This window comes from Eschscholzia californica, unplaced genomic scaffold (assembly GCF_041429995.1).
Source record: "Eschscholzia californica isolate CP2 unplaced genomic scaffold, dmEscCali1.0.p SCAF_1, whole genome shotgun sequence".
Classification (NCBI taxonomy): domain Eukaryota; kingdom Viridiplantae; phylum Streptophyta; class Magnoliopsida; order Ranunculales; family Papaveraceae; genus Eschscholzia; species Eschscholzia californica.
In genome coordinates, this window is record NW_028238198.1 from 87,887,596 (window position 1) to 87,908,837 (window position 21,242).

Consider the following 21,242-nt stretch of genomic DNA (forward strand, 5'->3'; position numbering starts at 1 on the left):
AAGAGAGAGAAATTTTCGTGAGAATCTAACCGTTTTTTCCTAAATTTATCCTAAAATCAAGGTACATTAAACCGATTGAAATCCCAAATGAAGTAGGTTTAGAGAGAGAAAGTGTCTTTATGAAGATTGGTATCCAATCTGTTTCGGCTGAATAAAGATCCCCCACAAATCACGCCCACGGGTTTTGGGAAAGTTTCCTAAAACCCTCGTAAATTCAAAAAACCCGGGGTTTTTTGATTTGGGATACATTTGGTATTACCCAATAAATTAGCCATACTTTATACCCTTCTTGTAAAAGGACCAAAAATCCATAATCTAAGAAGAATGGTCTATAGACCTATTATCAAATTAATCTTGGTCTATATACCCATGGACTCGTCTTTTTAATAAATTTAAGATAAATATGAGATGATGTACTAATAAATCAAGGAATGACTAATTTATAGCAATTGAGTTCCAATGACGATCAGAGGTATCAAACTAACACAATTATTCTATATATATAATATACCTTTAAAATATGAGGAAGAATTTCTTAATATCGTTACAAAAATAGTTGAATGATGAAATGTGTTACGGGCACAATTTGTTCTTTGCTTCTTATATTTCGTTCATTGTTTTCTTCTTAAAATATCTTGACTTCCCATAATGAATTTTAACTAAATTTTGTCTAATTTCTTTAAGATATTCAATCAAAGTTGATGTTGCCTGTGTGTCATAAAGACTCTTACAGCAACACAAAAGAAATGCCCTAACGAGGAACGCTTGAGCGCCAGTTGTAATGATGAAAAGTTGTTCCTATGCCTCTTAATAACTTAAGAGCACAATATTTAGTGGTCAACACTTGGTTGTCCAAGTGGTTCAAAGAGTTGACATAAACTCTAAAAGTTTGAAAGTCCTAAGTTCGATTTCTACGAGAAGTGGAATCTATGGTTATTGAACTTGGATTATTAAAGATATAATTAATGTAACAAATATGTTAGGCTTTAAGCCTCTTTCATGTTGTCGGGCTTTATGCTTCTTTCATTATAAGTTTAACTTAAGCGATTATCGTGTTCATCACATCTTCGTGATGTACTAAGGCCTTATAACGACTAACGTAGATTGTAATCCATTTTTCAAAAAAAACATTTAGTGGATGAGTTGCTATCCTTGTACGGCCCTAACATCTTTTATCGAAAGTACTAATTATTGAGAAAAAGAAGTAATTAGTGAATGACATTAGAAAAAAATAAAATAAACAATATAAATTATGGAAAAAAGTGTTTTGTGCTGTCACAGTGTCACTTGCCTTACTTTATTTAAAACAAGTGGGTCGGAAAAAAAAATACTATATTGAGACAAAGAGATGTAAAAGAATAGTTTCATATCTACAAACTCAATACAAACATTTATCATATATTCCATAATCTCCAACACCTAATATTGGATTTTACTACTTTTTTTTTTTTAAATAATAATACTGTTTTGACATCTCTGTTTTAGCAAAATATATGTTTGGGAGGTGACTCACAAGGTGCTATTGTCACAACTTGTGTAATTAAAGTGTAAGAATAAGCATATTAGGTGGAAGCATCCAACCCCAAAAAAAGAAAAAAAGAAAGAAAGAAATACCCCCTAAGAAGACATGATCTTTAAAAAAGTTGAAAGATTGATGCTTATTATTATGACTTGTAGAGAAAATCTATGCTTATTGGCTGTTGGAAGGTAGAAACACAAGCTGGAAGAAGATTTCAAGCAGTTGCTATTTGGTCTTGATTTTGGATTTGGAAATGGTATTGGATTCTCTCAATATTTTATTTATTTCTTTTTTTCATATGAAAAGTGAGTGTGTTTCAAGTGGTGGATATATTTCTCCTTCCTTCATGTGAACTTCCTCAATCTTCTTTTGTTTCCTTCTCTGGTGGTGGTGGGTTGTGGTGGTGGTGGGTTGTGTTCTTTTTGTCTCAATCTTCAACTTTTCCTTCTACATATAAACTTTGAGAATGTGTGGCTCACTGTACTACTACCTCTGATTCTTCCTAGATTTTACTTCTTTTGAAGCATATCTCATCTTTTTGAAGAGTAATTTGCTTCTTCTTTCCCTTTTACTTTCTGTCTCTTCACCTCAGTGAGTTCCCATATTGCCTCTCAAAATCTTGTTTACCCTTATTGGGGTTTTTAGTTTGTGTATAAGTTTTGTGTTTTTCCAAATTGAATTCCTTTATTGGTGCTTATTATAGTTTTGCTTTTCTTTGATTTCAGCATTTGAATCCACTTGGTGTTTGGGTTTTGGTTGTTTGTTTCTCACTCCTTAATCATCTTAGTATGTGGGTGAAAAATTAGCATATCCATTTCTATTAATGGGTAGTACCATGAAGATTATTTGGGTTTTGTTGCTAGTAGTACTTGTTCAATTTGTGGTGTTCACAAATGGGGTTTCAAGACCTGCTTTTGTGAATGTTGGAGCTATTTTCACTTTGAGTACCATTAGTGGAAAAAATTCAAAAATTGCCATGGAAGCAGCTGTTAAAGATGTGAATTCAAACCCCAATGTTCTTGCTGGAAGCACATTGGTTCTTAATATCCATGACTCAAATTACAGTGGGTTTCTTGGCATTATTGGAGGTAATCTAATTTCAGCTTATGTTGGTTGCTCCTTTTGTTTTTGGGTTGATAACAAGTGTTTCCTTCGAAGCAAGAAATTTGCATATTCCAATCCCCTAGTTAGTCCAATTATTTTCGCTGATACATATTTTTCTTCGTTGAGTTGTAACCGTAGTTATATTGATTACCTGCACAGCTTTACAGTATATGGAGACAGATACCGTTGCAATAATCGGCCCACAAGACTCTGGAATGGCTCATGTAATCTCGCATCTAGCTAATGAACTCCAAGTTCCTTTGTTGTCTTTCACTGCATCGGATCCCACTCTGTCTGCCTTACAGTACCCATTTTTTATCCAGACAGCACCAAATGATCTTTACCAAATGACTGCAATTTCTGATATGATTTCTCATTATGGTTGGAGAGAAGTAATTGTGGTATACACTGATGATGACCAAGGAAGAAATGGTGTCTCTGCATTAGGCGATAAACTTGCAGAAAGACGTGCAAGAATTTCTTACAAAGCAGCGCTTCCCCCTGAACCTGGAGAAACCAGAGACCAAATTACAGATGTGTTGATTAAGCTGGCTTTAATGGAATCACGAGTAATCGTTTTACATACTTATGCAACATCCGGTCTATTGGTTTTTGATGTTGCTAAAAAACTTCAGATGATGGAGAATGGGTATGTGTGGATAACGACCAGTTGGCTCACTAGGGTCTTGGATTCCGAATCGCCTCTTCCTCTGCAGACTACAAATTCAATTCAAGGAGCTCTCACACTAAAGCCACACACTCCAGACTCAAAAGAAAAAAGACTTTTTGTGTCTAGATGGAATCAACTTAGTGGTGGATCCATTGGATTGAATATAAATGGTTTATACGCTTATGACACTGTATGGATGTTAGCGTACGCTGTTGATCGGTTCTTGAATCAAGGGGGTAAAATTTCATTCTCGAATGATTCAAAGTTAAGTGCATTTGAAGGAGGGGCTTTGCACCTTGAAGCAATGAGTGTTTTTGACGGAGGACAGCAGTTGCTTAACAATATATTACAAACTAATATGACAGGTCTAACAGGTCCACTTCGGTTTAATCCAGATAGGTCTCTCGTTCGTCCTGCATATGATGTTATTAATGTTGTTGGCACTGGTTATCGGCGTATTGGATATTGGTCTAACTACTCTGGTCTCTCTGTTGTGCCTCCCGAGACTCTCTACACAAAGCCGCCTAATCGTTCATCTTCAAACCAACAACTACATAGTGTAATTTGGCCTGGTGAAACAGCAACAAAACCTCGGGGATGGGTTTTCCCAAACAACGGAAAGCAATTGAGAATTGGGGTTCCCAACCGGGTTAGTTACCGAGAATTTGTATCTCCTGTACCAGGCACTGATATGGTGAAAGGTTACTGTATAGATGTCTTTCTGGCTGCAGTGAACTTACTTCCTTATGCCCTTCCGTATACGTTCATCCCTTACGGAGACGGTCGTAAGAACCCAAGCTACTCTGAGCTTGTGAATCTGATAACAGCAGATGTGAGTATTATCATCATATATTTTTGTTTCATGGAATATGAAGATTTTTATGGATAAGAATTGGGGTTTTACTGATGTTGTGGGTTTGCTCTCTATAGGTTTTTGATGCTGTCGTAGGTGATATTGCAATCGTAACGAATAGAACGAAGATCGTTGATTTTACTCAGCCGTATATTGAGTCGGGACTAGTTGTAGTGGCCCCAGTTAAGAGGTCAAACTCGAATGCTTGGGCTTTCCTGCGACCATTTACTCCAATTATGTGGGCTGTCACAGCGGCTTTTTTCCTTATCGTGGGAGCAGTTGTGTGGATCTTGGAGCATAGGATGAATGACGAATTTCGTGGACCACCTAAACAGCAAATCGTTACGACGTTGTGGTTAGTATTGTCGAGATCCTTTGACTTTTTCACATAAAAAGTAAAATACTCCTAGCATCTCAGGAAGAACGAACCACTAGAGTAGGGTCTAGATTCTGAAGGATATCTGCGGGGATTACAAGTCTGACATGTTCTCCATTTTGTTTTGCAGGTTCAGTTTCTCGACTTTGTTTTTCGCACACAGTAAGTGAAATAACACCGATACTTATCGACTAATCGTAACTGGAGATAAACTTTTTTTTTATTGAACTAGCTTTCTCCCTCGTTTGGATTTTTGCAGGGGAGAACACAGTGAGCACACTTGGTCGAATGGTTCTGATCATATGGCTTTTTGTGGTTCTAATAATCAATTCAAGCTATACAGCTAGTCTAACTTCGATTCTCACAGTGCAACAACTATCTTCTTCCATCAAAGGAATTGAAAGTTTACAAACAAGCACCTATCCTGTAGGATATCAAGTAGGATCGTTTGCTGAAAACTACATGATTGAAGAACTCAACATTCCTAAATCAAGACTCGTCGCTCTTGGCAGCCCAGAGGAATATGCAGAAGCTCTTGAGAATGGAACTGTTGCTGCCGTGGTTGATGAACGGCCATACATTGAGGTCTTCCTCTCTAACCAATGCACTTATTCTGTCATCGGCCAAGAATTTACCAAGAGTGGCTGGGGATTTGTAAGTATCCAGTTAACAGTTACACCTTTTCTTCTCTCTCATCGTCGTGAATGCCTACAAGTTTTTACTTTATATGTCCACTTGACAATGTTAATGGTTTGCTAAATTTTTCTCTGTTCTGAAGGAGTTCAACCCATACAATTCAGACCACGCTATTTCACTTGTCGGTGTTTGTTTTTTCTTATTGTCTGATTCTGACATGCTTGAGTCTAAATCTGACTTGCCCGAGTTCGACTTGTCTGAACCTTAGAGTCTGAGTAGCCTGAGTCTGACTTGTCTCGGTCAGAGGCAAAATAGTGGTCAAATGTTATTCAGTGATGGTCTTTAGACTTGTTTTTTGTCTGATTCTAATATACCCACGATCAGCCAACTACACCATTTAGACAAGTTAGAAGTTCGCAGACTAAAAAATATTTCGAATTCTGTCTCGAGTCAATTCAAGTCTCGTGTCAAAACTTAAATCCGACAAACACTACGTAGTTGGTTAGTGGTCGTATTTTCTCAATCATATTGTTCTAAGCAAATATCTTGCCAACAGAGTAACATAGTTGACGGCACATACTGATTTGATTATTCCCCTGACAAGTTATATTTTTTTCTTTCCTAGGCGTTTCCACGTGACTCTCCATTGACGGTTGACATGTCAACAGCGATACTGACACTGTCGGAGAATGGTGATCTCCAAAGAATTCATGACAAGTGGTTGTCAAGGAGTGCTTGTAGTTCTCAGACCACCGAGATTGAATCAGATAGACTTCAGCTTAAGAGCTTCTGGGGTCTCTTTCTCGTATGTGGTATTGCCTGTTTTTCAGCTCTTGTAATTTACTTTATTTCGATGATTCGCCAATTCATTCGACATCACCCATCTGAACCACCACCACCACCAGATGTTTCTAACCAAGCTAGTACTAGTACCCCATCCTCACGTATTAAACGTCTACATACTTTCTTATCATTTGCTGATGATAAGGAAGAGACACCAAGGATCAAGTCCAAGAGAAAATCCTCCTCTTTTGCTAATCGTAATGAAGATGAATTGTGTGGATCGAAGAGATCTGAAAAGGATATGCCTCCAAACAGCAACTTCAATGGTGTTACTGTTTGAATAATTTTTGGTTATCGACTTGGATGTCAAAGCTGTTGATCTTGTAATTTGTTGTAATCATTTTCATATATATAAGAATGAGCTTGAGTTATACACAAAAGCTCACATACAGTGTAATCAAGTGTTCACATATTTCAATCAGATTAGTAAAGAAGAAAGTGTTAAGAGATAGATAAATCCACTGATTAAATGTTTTAACATAATGATTTGTATTCAACCCAGGCACCATATTTCAATCAGATTAGTAAAGAAGAAAGTGTTAAGAGATAGATAAATCCACTGATTAAATGTTTTAACATAATGATTTGTATTCAACCCAGGCACCACCAAGTGTGATTTCCTGCCCAAAAAAAGTTCCCACATTATTATTGGGGAAGAAGAAGTTTGTTTGAGAGTTGTAAATAACAATTGTAGTAGTGTGAGTACCCATTTTAGTGTGTATAAAACTTCCCCCACTATTGTGAAATGAAATAGGTTTTGATGATTCAAAGGCCACTTAACTTTCTTTTTTGGAAATCTGACTAGGAAGTCATTACAAAAGCATTGGGGCCAACTCCAACCCTAAGGGACGGAGGCCCAAAATTCAAGTTTTGGGCTTCCGCCCCTTAATCAAACAGAGACCTATTGGGGTTGAGTTGAGGCTTAAAATTGAATATAAACTAAAAAAAAACGGGTTTAAAGTCCAACTAAACTATTGGCATAAAGTCCATCTAAGTACTTTATTTATTCCTTTAATAACTCAAATTTAATAAACAATGGGCTTCATTTCCGTCGAGACTCGAACTTGGGATATTTAGGGTTTCGGAGTACCAACTGAGCTATCAGTGGGGTGGGAATCGGGCGGGTTCAGACGGGCTCGGACAAATATGAGTCGGGCTCGGGCGGATCGGGCTCGGATAAGTCGAGCCCGCGACAGAGAGGCGGATCGGGCCGGACCAAACACTAACTATAAGAGCCCGTAGCCCGTCCGAGCCGGCTGCGCGAGCGGGTTCCAACGGGCTCGGGTTTTTGTGATTTAAAAAGATATTAAAACAAAAAAATTTCATCATCATCTATTATATACTCTACCTAGGGGTGGGAATCGGGCGGGTATGGGTACCCGCGGGTAGTCAAGTTTCGGGCGCGGGCGGGTCGGGTACTTGTGCTCCTTGACCATTCGGGCACTCGGGTAAATCGGGCGGGCAAATTTAAATATTTCTATGATCAGAGCCCGCCCAAGCCCGGTTATGGAGACGGGTTATCCGGGCATCGGGTCGTTCGGGCTTCGGGTGATGCTATAAAATATGTCAATTTTTAAAAAAAAATTAATATATAAAATATTAAGAAATTTCACTTCAACCAAATATTAAGAAATTTAACTTCAGATCTGTGAAAGCAAGAACATGTATGTGATTCCAGAAGATGTAAACAAAGACTTCACAGATCTGGAACAAGGGAGAACAACAACTCAATATTCTATACTTAGAAATTATAAGAAAAATGGGAACAAAGATCTTGAAGTTTGTTTGATCTTTATTATTATATGTTTGATCTTTGTAACCAAATGGTTACAAGATTAAAGAAGAAAAATGGTAACGAAGATCTTGAAGTTTGTTTGATCTTTGTAACCAAATGGGTTACAAGATTAAAACAGAATAATGGTTACAAAGATCTTGAAGTTTGTGTGATCTTTATTATTTTATGTTTGATCTAAATGGTTACAAGATTAAAGAAGAAAAATTGTCTGAGAAGTCAAGTGTCTTACGGAGAGATAAAGAGGCGCTCTAACAGGGAGGGTGTGAAGAAATTGTTTAGTAATCTCAATCCCATATATATACTAAAAGGTAAAAACTAAAGACCACATACAACTGTCGATATTAAAAAACCCTAAAATCCAATGGTGGAGGGACATCTAAAGTCTAAACAGGTGTTTGTTATTGTATATAATGGGCGGGTGTTTGGTGATGTTTAATCGGGCAGGTATAAAAGCACCCACCGAGCCTACCCAAGACGGGCGGGTATAAGGCACCCATCGGGCTATTTTGGTGGGCTCGGGTGTGGGCGGGGGGTCGGGTAGGCCTTTTCACCCGAGCCCGCCCACTAAATCTTGTCGGGCCGGGCGGGACCTACCCACTTTCGGGCACGGGCACCCCATGGACCTGTCCGGACTCGGGCATCCATCACGGGTTTCGGGTAATCGGGTGAAAATCCCACCCCTAACTCTACCAGGAAAGAAAAATTGAAATTTCATTTATAAACAAAAATTACAAAAATACACACAAAAACAATATTGCATCAAGTATTTCAAAGAATTTTAAGAAAAAAAAAGTATAAGTGAAAGAATAAATTACACAAGTCATATCTAATATCAAATCAATCAATGGTTTATTCTCATTAGTTTCTTATCTTCTTCTCCATGAGATCTGTATAGTGAAAAATTCATCATCCCCTGAAACAACAAAAGCCATAAATGTATTCAATAATCAAGATGATCACAAATCAAGGTTATCCCTGATGATACATGATAAAGAAAAGAAACAACAGAGATGATAGAAAACAGAAAACCCTAAAGTTATACTTCCAAAATAGTGTACGAATAAACTTACTGTTGATCAGTCAACAACCCTTGGTTGGAGTGGTAAGAGGTATAATCTTCCACCCTAGAGGTCAAGGGTTCGAGACACGCTGAACAATTCAAAAAAAAAAAACTTACTGTTGATCAAGCCCTAAGAAGATAAATTGAAAACAAATCTGATTTATTAAACCTTAGATTAAACCCTGAATCTTCATAATAACAAATCTAACAACAAATTAATAATAACAAATCTTCAAAAATAGATTAAACCCTATATCACCTACCCGACTTATTTAGTTCCTAAATCTTCATAATAAATCATAAAAATAAACACAAGATTACAGTGAGCAAAAGATTACAACACTACTATAAAAAAAATAAGAAATACACATCATCATCATCATTAAAGAATTTACAACCATCTCTATCTCATATAAAAAAAAAACTAACTAACCTTTGTCCAGGTGCTTAAAGATCTAAAATGAAAGAGAAACTAACCTTTGACCAGGTGCTTAAAGATCTAAAATGAAAGAGAGACACTAGGATAATAGATTATTGATGAGATGAGTGTTTAGTTTAATGGAGGATTGAAGGTTACTGGTTATTACTCATTAGAGAGAGAGAGAGAGACGCAGAGATAGAAAGAGAGGCGGAGAGAGGCAGAGAGAGTTTTAGGGTTTCATTTCTCAAACAAAAATGATTTCTAGGGTTTCTATTTGGAGGAGCTTATTTATAGAGATGGAGGGGTAAGGTGTTTAGATCCAACGGCTGAGAAGAGACGCCCTATCTCAGCCGTTGGATCTAAAGAATTTCACGCGGATCGCGGGTTCTCGGGCTCGGGAAGCGGACGGGCTCTATCGGGCGGGTAGTGCACGGGCTTTTCGGGCCGAGACTCGGATTTGAGAGCCTGTCCGAGTCTCGACCCTATAAGCCCGAGCCATCGGGGCGGATAAGTCCGGCTTGGGTTGGCTTCGGTCATCGGTCTCTCACGGTTCGGGTCGAACGGGTCGGACCCCGGGGTTTCGGATCGTTTTCCCAGCCCTAGCTATCACCACTAAGTTAGCCAAGGCACAATAACAGTTTAAAGAAAAGAAGGGTGCGTCTATAGGACCCAGTCTTGGGGCCGCCTTTGCTCTTAGCGTCACTAGAGATTGGACACTCCAATAACTTCGGGACTCAGACAAGTCCCAAGGCACTTGGACCAGTCTTAGTGTTCCCGGACAGCTCAAATCCACGGGCCTTGCGGGTAGGGTCCGTAGGGATGAACATCGATTGGATAACCGATTTTTTGAGCTTATTAGACCGATTCAAAAAGTTCGGTCATGGTAAATCTCAATCCGAACCAATCCATGCTTTGTTTGGATTATCAAACCAATCCGGATAATTATTGGATCAGTCTCCAAATCATTCAAATTTATTTGGATCGGATTGGTCCATACTAAATGTAGACTGAGGAGGCCTAAAGAGAGTGCAAGGAGTGAAGCGGCCCAAGAACAAGAAAAAAAAGGGGGCGCATTTAAAGAGTCACCCTCCTCGCCTGGAAGGAGACGTTTTCCTCATCCAAAGAGCCAAGACCGAATCAAACAAAGGTTGTTGTTGGAGACCCAATCATCACATCTGCAAAAGAGAACCCTAGCGTGCCGTTGAATATCCATTCATCCACTTTCTCTCTCTCTCTCTCTCTCTAGAAATGGCGACCTGTACTACTAGTCATTCTCCGATCTCAGGAAATTCTCAATCAACAAATCTCTTCAACTCTCGCCGTCGCCGTCGTCCATTATATCCTTCTTTAATCACATGTAACAACAGCAAGGCAAACACATCGTCATTCTCTTCATCTAAAACCATAAAAATATTATCATCAGAACCAGAACCAGTCTTCACCTCGTTGAAATCCTTTGCCCCAGCCACTGTAGCTAATCTAGGTCCAGGTTTCGATTTCCTAGGTTGCGCCGTCGATGGAATTGGTGATTTTGTCACTCTATCCGTTGATCCCGATGTTCAACCTGGTGAGATCCAAATTTCTTCCATTAATGGTACCGGAAACAGCTCCTCTAAGCTCAGTAAAAATCCACTCTGGAATTGCGCCGGAATCGCAGCTATCTCCGTCATGAAAATGCTCGGTATTAAATCAGTTGGTCTTTCTCTCTCTCTTGAAAAAGGTTTACCTTTAGGTAGTGGTCTTGGATCCAGCGCAGCAAGTGCTGCTGCCGCTGCTGTTGCCGTTAATGAGATTTTTGGGGGAAAGTTGGCAACTTCAGATCTTGTTCTAGCTGGTCTTGATTCAGAGGCCAAAGTTTCTGGTTATCACGCTGATAATATAGCACCGGCGATTATGGGAGGATTTGTTTTAATCCGGAGTTACGATCCACTTGAACTGATCAGATTGAAATTTCCAGCTGAAAAGGAATTGTTTTTCGTTCTTGTCAATCCAGAATTTGAAGCTCCCACCAAGAAGATGAGAGCGGTGTTGCCTACGGAAATCAGTATGTCAGATCATATCTGGAATTCTAGTCAAGCAGGGGGATTGGTGGCCGGAATCCTTCAAGGGGATTTGAAGGTTTTAGGGAATGCATTGTCGTCCGATAAGATAGTGGAGGCCAGAAGAGCACCATTGATACCTGGTATGGTAGCAGTGAAGAAGGCAGCTATTGAAGCAGGTGCATTTGGGTGCACTATAAGTGGAGCTGGTCCTACTGCAGTTGCTATTACTGATGATTTAGATAGAGGGAAGGAAATTGGAGATAAAATGGTGGAGGCATTCTGGAAAGAAGGAAATCTGAAAGCTTCAGCTGTGGTCCGAAATCTTGATCGAGTTGGTGCTAGGGTTATCAGCAGCAACCCCAGATAACGAAATCTTGATCAGAGTTGGTTAACTGGTGCTAGGGCAACGTACCCAGATAGCAAGGAGGACGACGAACGAATGATGAAGAATAATAATTTTTGGGATCAAATGTAGTAGTGAAGAGAGACTAGAGTGAAGAGGGTGGTGGTGGCTGATTCTAAAGCTTGTTTTGTTAAATGAATCAATGAAATGTTGTTTGATTTTAAAGAAGCTTTCTAGTTGTTGGATTAGCCTACTAGCCTCCTGAAATTTATGTAACTACGATGATGTTGGAACCCATAATCCTGTTAGAATATAAAGACTGAACTGCAGTCCACAAATAAATACATTTAGATTAGCTCTAACGTCGATCTAATCCAGCAGCAATAAAGAAAAGAACTTAAGAAGCTCAAGATAACTTATACAGACAGAGGGTTATGTTTTGAATGTTAAATATCATCATATAAATTGTCACCTCTACCTTAAGTTTACAAGTTACATACTAAATTGGTACAATAACTGAAATACACCTTATGTTACTAAATTAGAAAATATACACAAAGAGAATGTAAAGCTACAAGTATCCGAGCCAGGTAACAATGATATTGGCTTCTGTTTACTAAATTAATATCAGATTATTATTTTTTTTTCATTGGACAACAGACGAGCAGAAGCCCTACAAATTAATGTAAACTGCTCTTGAAGTACTTGGAGAAGAACTCTTCTTCCTTGCAATATTTGTACATAACCTTGTACACTTCAATTAAGAATCTAGGGAATCGACTCGCAAAGTATTCACTGAAACCTTCAGGAACAGGTCCAAGAATTTCCTGACACAAAAGAAAACAAATTATGCAACTGCCCAACAAAATTCAATGTAAACAAGAAGCTTAAAACCATTGTGGTGGTGGTGGTGTAAGCAAAAACCTGGATATCTTTCGGAAGTTCTCTGTAATGATTAAACTTGTTTCTGATGACCCGCAATAAATCACGAGTACTGTCAAACTTATAACGTCGATAACGACCGATATTGTTGATAAATGTTGGTTCCATTTTTTCATCCCATTTTCCACCCAACGCCACTGGTGCAATTTTTTCTAATGCTTTTAGAAGATCAGATTCAGTTTCTCTATCCTCCAGTTCTACCCGATCACTAGTGTCTCGGAGGAACGAGAGACGTGTTTCAGAGGTCCAGAACAGAGGGTGGTGCAATACCTCTAACGCCTTTGGCCTGAAAACAGAGGAAACAAAATATTATAAAATTTAAGGAAGAGACAGAGCATGTGGTAAATAAAAATATCGTGCACATTATTATACTTTGGTGTGTAGGAGTCTTACTGGACTCTATCACTAAAACTTAACATTCTTACCTCAATTCTGGATCGAAGTTCAACAATTGAGAGAGAAGATCGACGGCTTCCGGTATATGATCCACCATAAACATGTCTAAGCGATTCTTGACAATATTAATATCACGCTCAAGTCGATCACCAAAAGGATGTTTACCTCCAGTGATGCAGAAGAAAAGAACACACCCCAAGCTAAATATATCAACTGCACGCGTTTGGCGTCCATGAAGAAGTTGCTCAGGTGCTTGCCAACCCGAACTACCAGACCCTATACATAAGTAGTCAGAGATTTTTCTATTTCACATAGATAGTCAATCTTATGTTAATGCCCGACGAGGTCGGTGATGAAACTCTCAATCAGATATCCGAGGTTAAAAACAAATCAACCTCAGGCAATGATTAGGACGATGAAACTACAAAGAATGGACTATGAAACCGCTTTAATTAGATATATGTTGATCTATGTTTGTTTCTTTTGATCATCTAATATCTGCTCCACTATTTCTACCAAGTTATTTAGATAGACAACACAACATTCTAATAGGCTATTTGCAGTTAGATAAAAAGATTAACTATGTATTAGTATCACAAAAAAGAATCACCTATAAAATTATACCTGTAGCATGATGACCCAAAGAGGACATATCACCTATAAGACGCTTGCTGATACCCATGTCTGAGAGTTTCACGCATAAGGACCTCTCCTTAAGTATCAGAACATTTTGAGGTTTCAAGTCCCTATGTATGATCCCCAACTCATGCAAATGCGCAAGACCAGAAACCACATCCCTAGATCAAGCGCCAAAGATGAAATGTTTAGACAATTTAAAAAAAAAAAAATCAATGACAAGAAAACATGAAATTTCTGGATAGTACCCTAATACTTCAATGGTTCATTTTACTCATAAGGCCTCTTTTAAGGTTAGGTTAGGGTCCTACAAACAAGATTTTGTATTCTTATGACTACAAGTGAATCAATTCATAAATTATATCTGTTGGACTATAAGTATACAAGTGAACATAATAAGGCAAAACTATCATAGAACAACAACAAGGTAGTTAGTAAACTAGTCAAAGCATATATTCAAAAATATCATTTAAAATATGACACAAAAAGGTAAACAGGCCGTGTATGTCAGGAGACTCGGACATTATCAGCAAAAGCAGAAATAGGTGAACATCCACAATCAGCTGCAATCAAGAAGTTGTTGATATTCCAAAGAAACCAAGACAAAAGGCATTGACGAATAAATTGGCCGTGGTAACAACTGTTTACAACTCAATGTAAGCATTCACTATCAGTTGGAATGGAGGGCTCATACGACCTTTCAGTCTAATTCCGTTTTCCCATGATTCTAACCAATATATATGAAAATTTAGTGGCAATTTGTGTAAACTAACCTCATTAGTTTTAATAGTTGGGGTGAAGGATGACCATTTGTTTTCCACAACTCTATACCCTTGCTGATTCCATGCACGGAATTCAACTGCACATTGTACTCACTTATGGAGTTTATATTCTGGTCATCAACAATTAGTGAGCTTTGAGAAGTAGAGCATATTTGGATCAAATCGTTCAAATTGCAGGTACAACGTTCCAATGAGAGATACACAAAGTCGGAATCATATTCCACCCCATACCATCGAACAATATTTGGATGATGGTCAGATGCAATAAGATTTTGAATCTCTTTAAATGCTGCATCATTATGAGCTTTCACAATGCGCTTGACAGCAACTGGGCGGCCTTCGTGATTACCTTCGAGGACAACGGTACCGTTGCTTCCTTTAGAAATTTCGGTGTTAGATACAAACAACTTACCGATCTTACGCCCTGAACCGCCATTAATAGATTTGGTCATTTCCTCCAATATTGGTTCACCATCATTTTTCACAACGGCCATACTATTCTGCTCAAAGTTAGCATTGTTTTTATTGTTCCCAAGTTTACGAGATTTCTTTCTTTTGGATGCTGTAGTTTGCTTCTCTCTCGAATCTTTGATCAGCTTGAGAAACTTGAATCGTCTAGCTGCCTCCACAAAACTCATCCGTGAAAGTCGATAAAGCAAGAAAGTAACAAAGCCAAGGGTGCCTATTATTTTAGTCAACCTTGATGTGATTTCCCCCCAATTACTATAACTAGGAATGCTAGTTTCATCGGGCGTATCCAAATTAGAGTCTGGGCCTGGAAGAGCTAACTCAACTTTTGCAGAAACCACTTCATCGCGTTGTTTAGCTTTTGGTACAACACGAACACGATGAACAATCCTTCCTTTGTATGATGATAAGGCTTTTGGATCACCTTCATAAGAACTAAGTCTGTCCTCCATGTGCCCTTGAGGAAAACTAACTGAAATCTCAGCAACAGCCAGATTCCATTTTATTTGGCCTGACATCCAAAAGGATTGCAGAAAATAATCTTTCCTCGTGAGATAGATCAGCTTAATTGGTTGCCAATCTAAAGAAGGGTATTCAACCAGTTTCTTGCTATCCTCCACCTTTGCATCGGATGAAGAATCCAAAGTATATTCAAATATTTTCCTTCCACTATAGGCATCCAGAGCAAATACTGTAGTTTTCTTTTTACCAGTCGTTACTTCTCCATGGTCAGATATGTTAGGTAGTCCATTAAGAAATTCATCCATCGTCATATGGTATTTCTGCATAGTTATGAGCAACAACAATGATAAACTTCATAAAATAATTAAAGAAAACATTTAAGCAGTTTTTTTTCCATAAAATGCAATCATTTTTCTGCTCATAATCCAGAAGAATCATCAATCATTTTGTAGTACCTTTTTCGGATCTTTGCCTCTTATTTTGGTCTTTAAGTTAACTTTTGTTTCTCTTTCTTGTGTTAGTTAGAAGATAGCAAAGATAATTATATAACTGCATCATTAAGGATTTTGGTTGTCCCAGAGGAAGTACTGCTCTTTTGAAGGAATGTGTTCCCATGAAAATATATTCTACTTAAATAAAGATTTTGATTTGTCATTAAGGGATATAAGTTGTTATTGAACTTATGGTTGTGTGAATAAATGCAAGTGAAAATTTTTTCCTCGGGTTCTGGAGCAACTGATTAGCTCTTTGTCTCACCATATAGTAAGCGTGAAACCCTGAGAAAGCGTCTCTTTTATTTACCATATATCTACGCTAAGTAAATATCCTCCCAAAATTACAAAAACAGTGAGGGAAGCTTAATTTCCCACCTCAATACGGTAGACTTGAAAATATAAGTTTTGGATGAGATAAAAGATATACCTTTATAACTGTGTTGTTAGGTCCTATCAAAGCCAACTTCCAATCATCTGTAACATCTAGATAATTATAGTTCATATTCGACGTGGTTCCTTCATCATTATCCAAGGTATTTTCAGCACCACTTGGAAGGGCTTGGTACGCCGAATAAATTGATGGTCCTGATGGGAATGACCAATGAACATCCGCCGAACTACTGTTGACAGAATATACTGTACCGTCTAAGGCTGTTACAAATATTGTATCATCTGTCCTGTTTTAGAGACAAGCGATATAGTTCAAAGAACACAATCAATTTCGATACCGTTTGCATACCAAAATGTGATTGCGAACCGGAAAATTAAGAATCAGATAAAGAGAAAGACCAGAAAAGGGTACTTGAAGCATACATTGAAGGACAAAAATTAACACAAATTTATACATGGGTATGTTTTTCTAACATCCATAAGAAAGCAAGATGTCTCTTTAACCTTTAATGTCAAGTAGCTGCCCCTGCAAATGAAAAGATATAGACCCATTGGTGGTCTAGTGGCAAAGGGGAAATTTTATCAAGTAGAAACTGGTTTATTATGATCTCAGTGAGCTTTCTATCCTCAAGGGTTATTTGTTGAGGTGTCTGGGCATGTTTGCCAAACAATAAACAACGTAAAAATGAAAATCGATTACATTAGAAATTTCAGAACTAGTGGTTTACATAGTGAATAAGATGGGGTTTGTGAGTTATGCATAAAAAAAAAACTATAATTAAACCAAACAGTGTCAAATCTAGATAAGTCATGATAGCTAATCAGTTAGTAGTTTGCAAGAGAAATATCAAGGAGTAAATGATGTTCAAAATAATCTCCATCAGTGAAATTTAGAAAGGGGAATTGGTAAAACAAATAAATAAATAGAACTCACGGATCTTCTACCGATAACAAATTTCTTCTGGATTTGAAGAAGGGCTCCAAACTGACAGCTCCATTATTATTATTATTAGGAACCCCCCTATCTTCTTCGGGAATCAAATGAGCTCTTAAAGCAGCAGAAAGACAAGAAGAGATGATGAAGAAAAGAAAGAAGAGGATGATCCAAAGATGACTCATTTGATTGCGTTTGAATAATCAAGGAAGGATATGTATGTGTAAGAGGAGGAGGAGGAGGAGGAAAACGTAATCTAGGGTTTCTTTTTCATTTGAACAACAAGGTAAGGTAAGAGATACGGAAGAAGATTCGTAACTTCTTCTTGTCTGATAACGGTAAAAAAAGGAAGGAATTAGGAGGATTTGATTTTGGAGGAGAGAATAAGATTAGATGATCTAAAATTAATACTAATAATAATCTAGGGTTTTAGGCAAGGCGGGAATGAGTAGTTACGAAGAAATAATAACCTTCTTTCCTTCCTTCTTCCCTCCCTCCCTCCCTCCCTCACTAGAAAGAACAACACTATAACCAATCCCTAGGAACTCAATTTTGTCCTCTCATTAGATTCTACTAGTGAATCCCCATGAATTTTTAAGAGGGGTAGTCCAACTGATGTAGATTGTTGCGGAAGCGGAATAACATTAGAATCCATTACTAGAATTAAGAAGAGAGAGAGAAGAAACAACTAGAATTAAGAAGAGAGAGAGAAGAAACAACTAGAATTAAGAAGAGAGAGAAGAAATAACTAAAGATAAACTAAAATAACTGTAAAGAAAGAAGATGCAATCAAGGGATTTTTATAACTCAATTCAATGTCTTACAAGATAAACTGAACTTCTCTTATATAGAGAATATGCTTTCCTAATTAGACTCAAAGTGGGAAACAAGATAACAACTAATATTACTTTCCTTGATTGCTAATATTCCTAAACATAGAAACCCTAAATAATAAATAGGAAACTTATAAATTATAATAATATAACTTCTAGGCCGTTGGGCCTATAGTTGGGCTAGCCGTGAGGCCCATAGGAGGATGGCCGCCATCATACTCCCCCGCTGCGGAACAACTTGCCCCCAAGTTGGTGTTGTCATAAAGCAGATCGCCCAGGTAATACGGATATATATCAGCGATGTGGAAGGTGTCATTGACGACGATTTTGAAGGCAATCCTTAGTTCCCACTTTGCGCGAGATTTGTCGGAAGTAGGAAGAAGACAAATAAGGATCAAATCACCAACTAAAATCCAAAACTCATGATGCGAAAGATCCTGCAAAATCAATTGTAAGAAACAAACTTCTAACAAATTTCTACATCTTCCGTCATCTAGTAATTCGATGAAAAACACCAGATTAATCGTTATGGAAAAATCAACTCTGAATTTCTGCATCCAGTTCGTCACTTCTACAAAAATAGCTATAAATATCTTCCCTCGTTCATAGTGGAGTTTATTAACCAAAGATCTACCAATAACTGGTAATCTAGTTACTTCCCAAGCCAATATTTCAAAATAACTGAACTTGGTGGATGCACTAATCCGGTTGTCAAAAGATAACGTAGCAAAACTCATCGTATCATTGACCTCTTTTAGAGGTGAAGATAAAGATGGACTAGGGAGTATTTTATGATTCGAAACCACTAATTTTTCTCCGGGGATTGTATAGGGATCAAATAAATTGTTCTGGTTAGTCTTATTCAATCGAATCTCATCGAATTTGTCTTCCTCCGTCATTGAAAAACTAGTATTTTTGTTATCAAGAACCTCCCCTTCAATAATATCGGCCATGGTGGTCTGAGGAATTTCGGATAATAATTTTCGAGATTCCAGCTGATGTAGATGAACAACTGTCGTAATGAACAACTGGTACAAATTAGGTCCAATTTGCACAAGCAAACCACCGACACCAGGAAGGATTTTCGAAAGTCGTCCAGCAATAACATCCTCCTCAAGTATGTGTTGCTCTAAGTTGTTTGCTTCGATCTCGCCCTTAGTTGGCAAAACGTTTCCAATACCAGGGAACCATACCTTGAATGAATGTGAAGATAAAATTGAGGTCAACTTCATCAACATCTCAAAAATTTTCTTTCCTTCAACGTAACTACTCCCAAAGGCAGTTCTTGATATTAATTCTGACATGAAAACCCTATATTCATCGAGTACTTCGGTTTCCTCGCCTTCTTCATGCTTCCATCTCTGTAACACGGACTCAATAGACGTGATCATGGCAGGAGCCATTCCCTTTAAGCTTTCGGCATAGAATGCTTGGTTAGCTAATTTTTGTTGCTTGACCCAATTTCGGCCTTGGGATGTCACAAGCCCATCTCCAAATAGCTTCCTACAGAATCCTTGATCCTTGTTCTTCACAAATACTCCATCTCTATTGTTAAAAACCTCCTTGATCAATTTGGGTTCAGTTAAGTGCAACTGAGGTGTAGGACCATACCAAGAAAGATAAACACTACCTTCTTGATCTATTTGAAGACCCTCTTTCGAGCAAGCTAATCCAATCTTTGTAGTATCTTCATCAAAGGCAGACTCCATAGCCTCAAAAGATGTAAAATTATCATCGGTTGATGTTGCCGACCCAAACTCTTCTTTGATTTTAGATTTCTCCTTCGTATTTCTCTCTCTTGGAATAATAGGATTGTGGTTGTGGTGGTCGTTTTTATTAATGACGTCTTCTTCGTGAACATCTTCTTCATACTCTTCTTTTTCGTTTTCCTGATGGAATGATAAAATAGGTGATGAATACGGTTGATGAATGTATTGTTGTTGTTCCTGTTGTTGCGGTTGCTGCGGTTGCTGTTGCTGTTGCTGTTGCTGTTGCTGTTGCTGTTGCTGTTGCTGTTGCTGTTGCTGTTACTGTTGCTGTTTCGGTGATGGTGCTGTCACGATATCGATGATGGTGCTGTCACGGTTGGGTGGTAGTTGATGTTTCGGTGGTGGTGCTGTCCCGGTTGGTCCGTTTATAGTTGTTTGTTCCTCCGTTAATGGTCTTAGTGTTAGAATTCGTCGGAACCAAGAAAACTCGAATGTGTTAGCCCGGCAATGATAGGTGGCGTCGACGTCAAAAATCCATGGTCTCCCAAAGATAAGATGACAAATATCCATGTCTACGACGTCACAACAAATTGAATCACGATAGTGAGTACCAATGGAGAACGAGAACGTACATTGGGTTCTTACCGATAATTCCTTTTGATTAGAAATCCAACCAACTTTGTAAGGATTTGGGTGTTCAGTTGTAGGTAGTTGAAGAGCATTAACAAGTCGTTGAGAAATCATGTTCTCTTCACTACCATTATCGATGATGAAATCACATACCTTCTTATTGATTGTAAGTCTTGATTTGAACACCTTATTCCTTTCTGGATGATTTGTTGGAAAAAAAATTTCAGGATTTTGAAGGCTCATGATACCAGCTGATGTAGATTGTTGCGGAAGCGGAATAACATTAGAATCCATTACTAGAATTAAGAAGAGAGAGAGAAGAAACAACTAGAATTAAGAAGAGAGAGAGAAGAAACAACTAGAATTAAGAAGAGAGAGAGAAGAAACAACTAGAATTAAGAAGAGAGAGAAGAAATAACTAAAGATAAACTAAAATAACTGTAAAGAAAGAAGATGCAATCAAGGGATTTTTATAACTCAATTCAATGTCTTACAAGATAAACTGAACTTCTCTTATATAGAGAATATGCTTTCCTAATTAGACTCAAAGTGGGAAACAAGATAACTACTAATATTACTTTCCTTGATTGCTAATATTCCTAAACATAGAAACCCTAAATAATAAATAGGAAACTTATAATAATATAACTTCTAGGCCGTTGGGCCTATAGTTGGGCTAGCCGTGAGGCCCATAGGAGGATGGCCGCCATCACCAACATTCAATCACGTACATTTTAAAGCTGGCGATTGTTCGAGACATTCGATTACATATGGAGTATTTAAAAATATGTGAGAACGTTCGAGATGTTCAATCATAGATATTTTGAAGTCTGTGAATGTTAATGTCATTCGTAAATCTATGGATTTTGGTTGATTTAGAGTTTTATTATATACTTTAGTGAAT

General features: G+C 37.9%; 3 protein-coding genes across 6 annotated transcripts; 2 read left to right on the forward strand and 1 right to left on the reverse strand.

The window, feature by feature from the left end:
• The first annotated feature begins 1,380 nt into the window (after positions 1-1,380).
• LOC147570778 (glutamate receptor 3.2-like) lies at positions 1,381-6,452 on the forward strand. 3 transcript variants are annotated; one of them, XM_086657326.1, is made up of 7 exons: positions 1,381-1,775; positions 2,245-2,607; positions 2,783-4,125; positions 4,224-4,501; positions 4,653-4,684; positions 4,782-5,176; positions 5,784-6,452. In XM_086657326.1, the coding sequence occupies exons 2-7, from the start codon at positions 2,343-2,345 to the stop codon at positions 6,279-6,281; spliced, it is 2,811 nt and encodes a 936-aa protein (XP_086513452.1). In that variant the 5' UTR covers positions 1,381-1,775; positions 2,245-2,342; the 3' UTR covers positions 6,282-6,452. The 3 variants fall into 3 exon arrangements, with proteins under 3 accessions (XP_086513452.1, XP_086513454.1, XP_086513453.1); XM_086657328.1 differs by having other exon boundaries at positions 1,687-2,064; XM_086657327.1 differs by lacking the exon at positions 1,381-1,775 and adding an exon at positions 1,880-2,110.
• A 3,833-nt stretch (positions 6,453-10,285) lies between these two features.
• HSK (homoserine kinase) lies at positions 10,286-11,887 on the forward strand. The gene has a single exon (XM_086657331.1). The coding sequence runs from the start codon at positions 10,526-10,528 to the stop codon at positions 11,684-11,686; it is 1,161 nt and encodes a 386-aa protein (XP_086513457.1). The 5' UTR covers positions 10,286-10,525; the 3' UTR covers positions 11,687-11,887.
• Positions 11,888-12,097: 210 nt separating this feature from the next.
• On the reverse strand, positions 12,098-21,185 carry LOC147570780 (serine/threonine-protein kinase/endoribonuclease IRE1a-like). Of its 2 annotated transcripts, none has more exons than XM_086657330.1 (8): positions 21,052-21,185; positions 17,178-17,778; positions 16,270-16,519; positions 14,410-15,668; positions 13,625-13,797; positions 13,030-13,276; positions 12,587-12,890; positions 12,098-12,489 (listed from the first exon to the last, which is right to left on the reverse strand). In XM_086657330.1, the coding sequence occupies exons 2-8, from the start codon at positions 17,228-17,230 to the stop codon at positions 12,343-12,345; spliced, it is 2,433 nt and encodes an 810-aa protein (XP_086513456.1). In that variant the 5' UTR covers positions 17,231-17,778; positions 21,052-21,185; the 3' UTR covers positions 12,098-12,342. The 2 variants fall into 2 exon arrangements, with proteins under 2 accessions (XP_086513456.1, XP_086513455.1); XM_086657329.1 differs by having other exon boundaries at positions 17,167-17,778.
• Between the last annotated feature and the right edge of the window lie 57 nt (positions 21,186-21,242).

Bases quoted from the DNA above. Each gene is read 5' to 3' on its own strand.
- LOC147570778 (XM_086657326.1), top strand. From the start codon at position 2,343: ATGGGTAGTACCATGAAGATTATTTGGGTTTTGTTGCTAGTAGTACTT. The intron at 4,126-4,223 runs GTGAGTATTATC...TGCTCTCTATAG, and splicing joins TGAATCTGATAACAGCAGAT to GTTTTTGATGCTGTCGTAGG. The intron at 5,177-5,783 runs GTAAGTATCCAG...TTTCTTTCCTAG, and splicing joins CCAAGAGTGGCTGGGGATTT to GCGTTTCCACGTGACTCTCC.
- HSK (XM_086657331.1), top strand. From the start codon at position 10,526: ATGGCGACCTGTACTACTAGTCATTCTCCGATCTCAGGAAATTCTCAA.
- LOC147570780 (XM_086657329.1), bottom strand. From the start codon at position 17,351: ATGAGTCATCTTTGGATCATCCTCTTCTTTCTTTTCTTCATCATCTCT. The intron at 13,798-14,409 runs GTTAGTTTACAC...CGCTTGATCTAG, and splicing joins CAACTATTAAAACTAATGAG to GGATGTGGTTTCTGGTCTTG. The intron at 12,490-12,586 runs GTTTTTGCTTAC...CTTTTGTGTCAG, and splicing joins AACTTCCGAAAGATATCCAG to GAAATTCTTGGACCTGTTCC.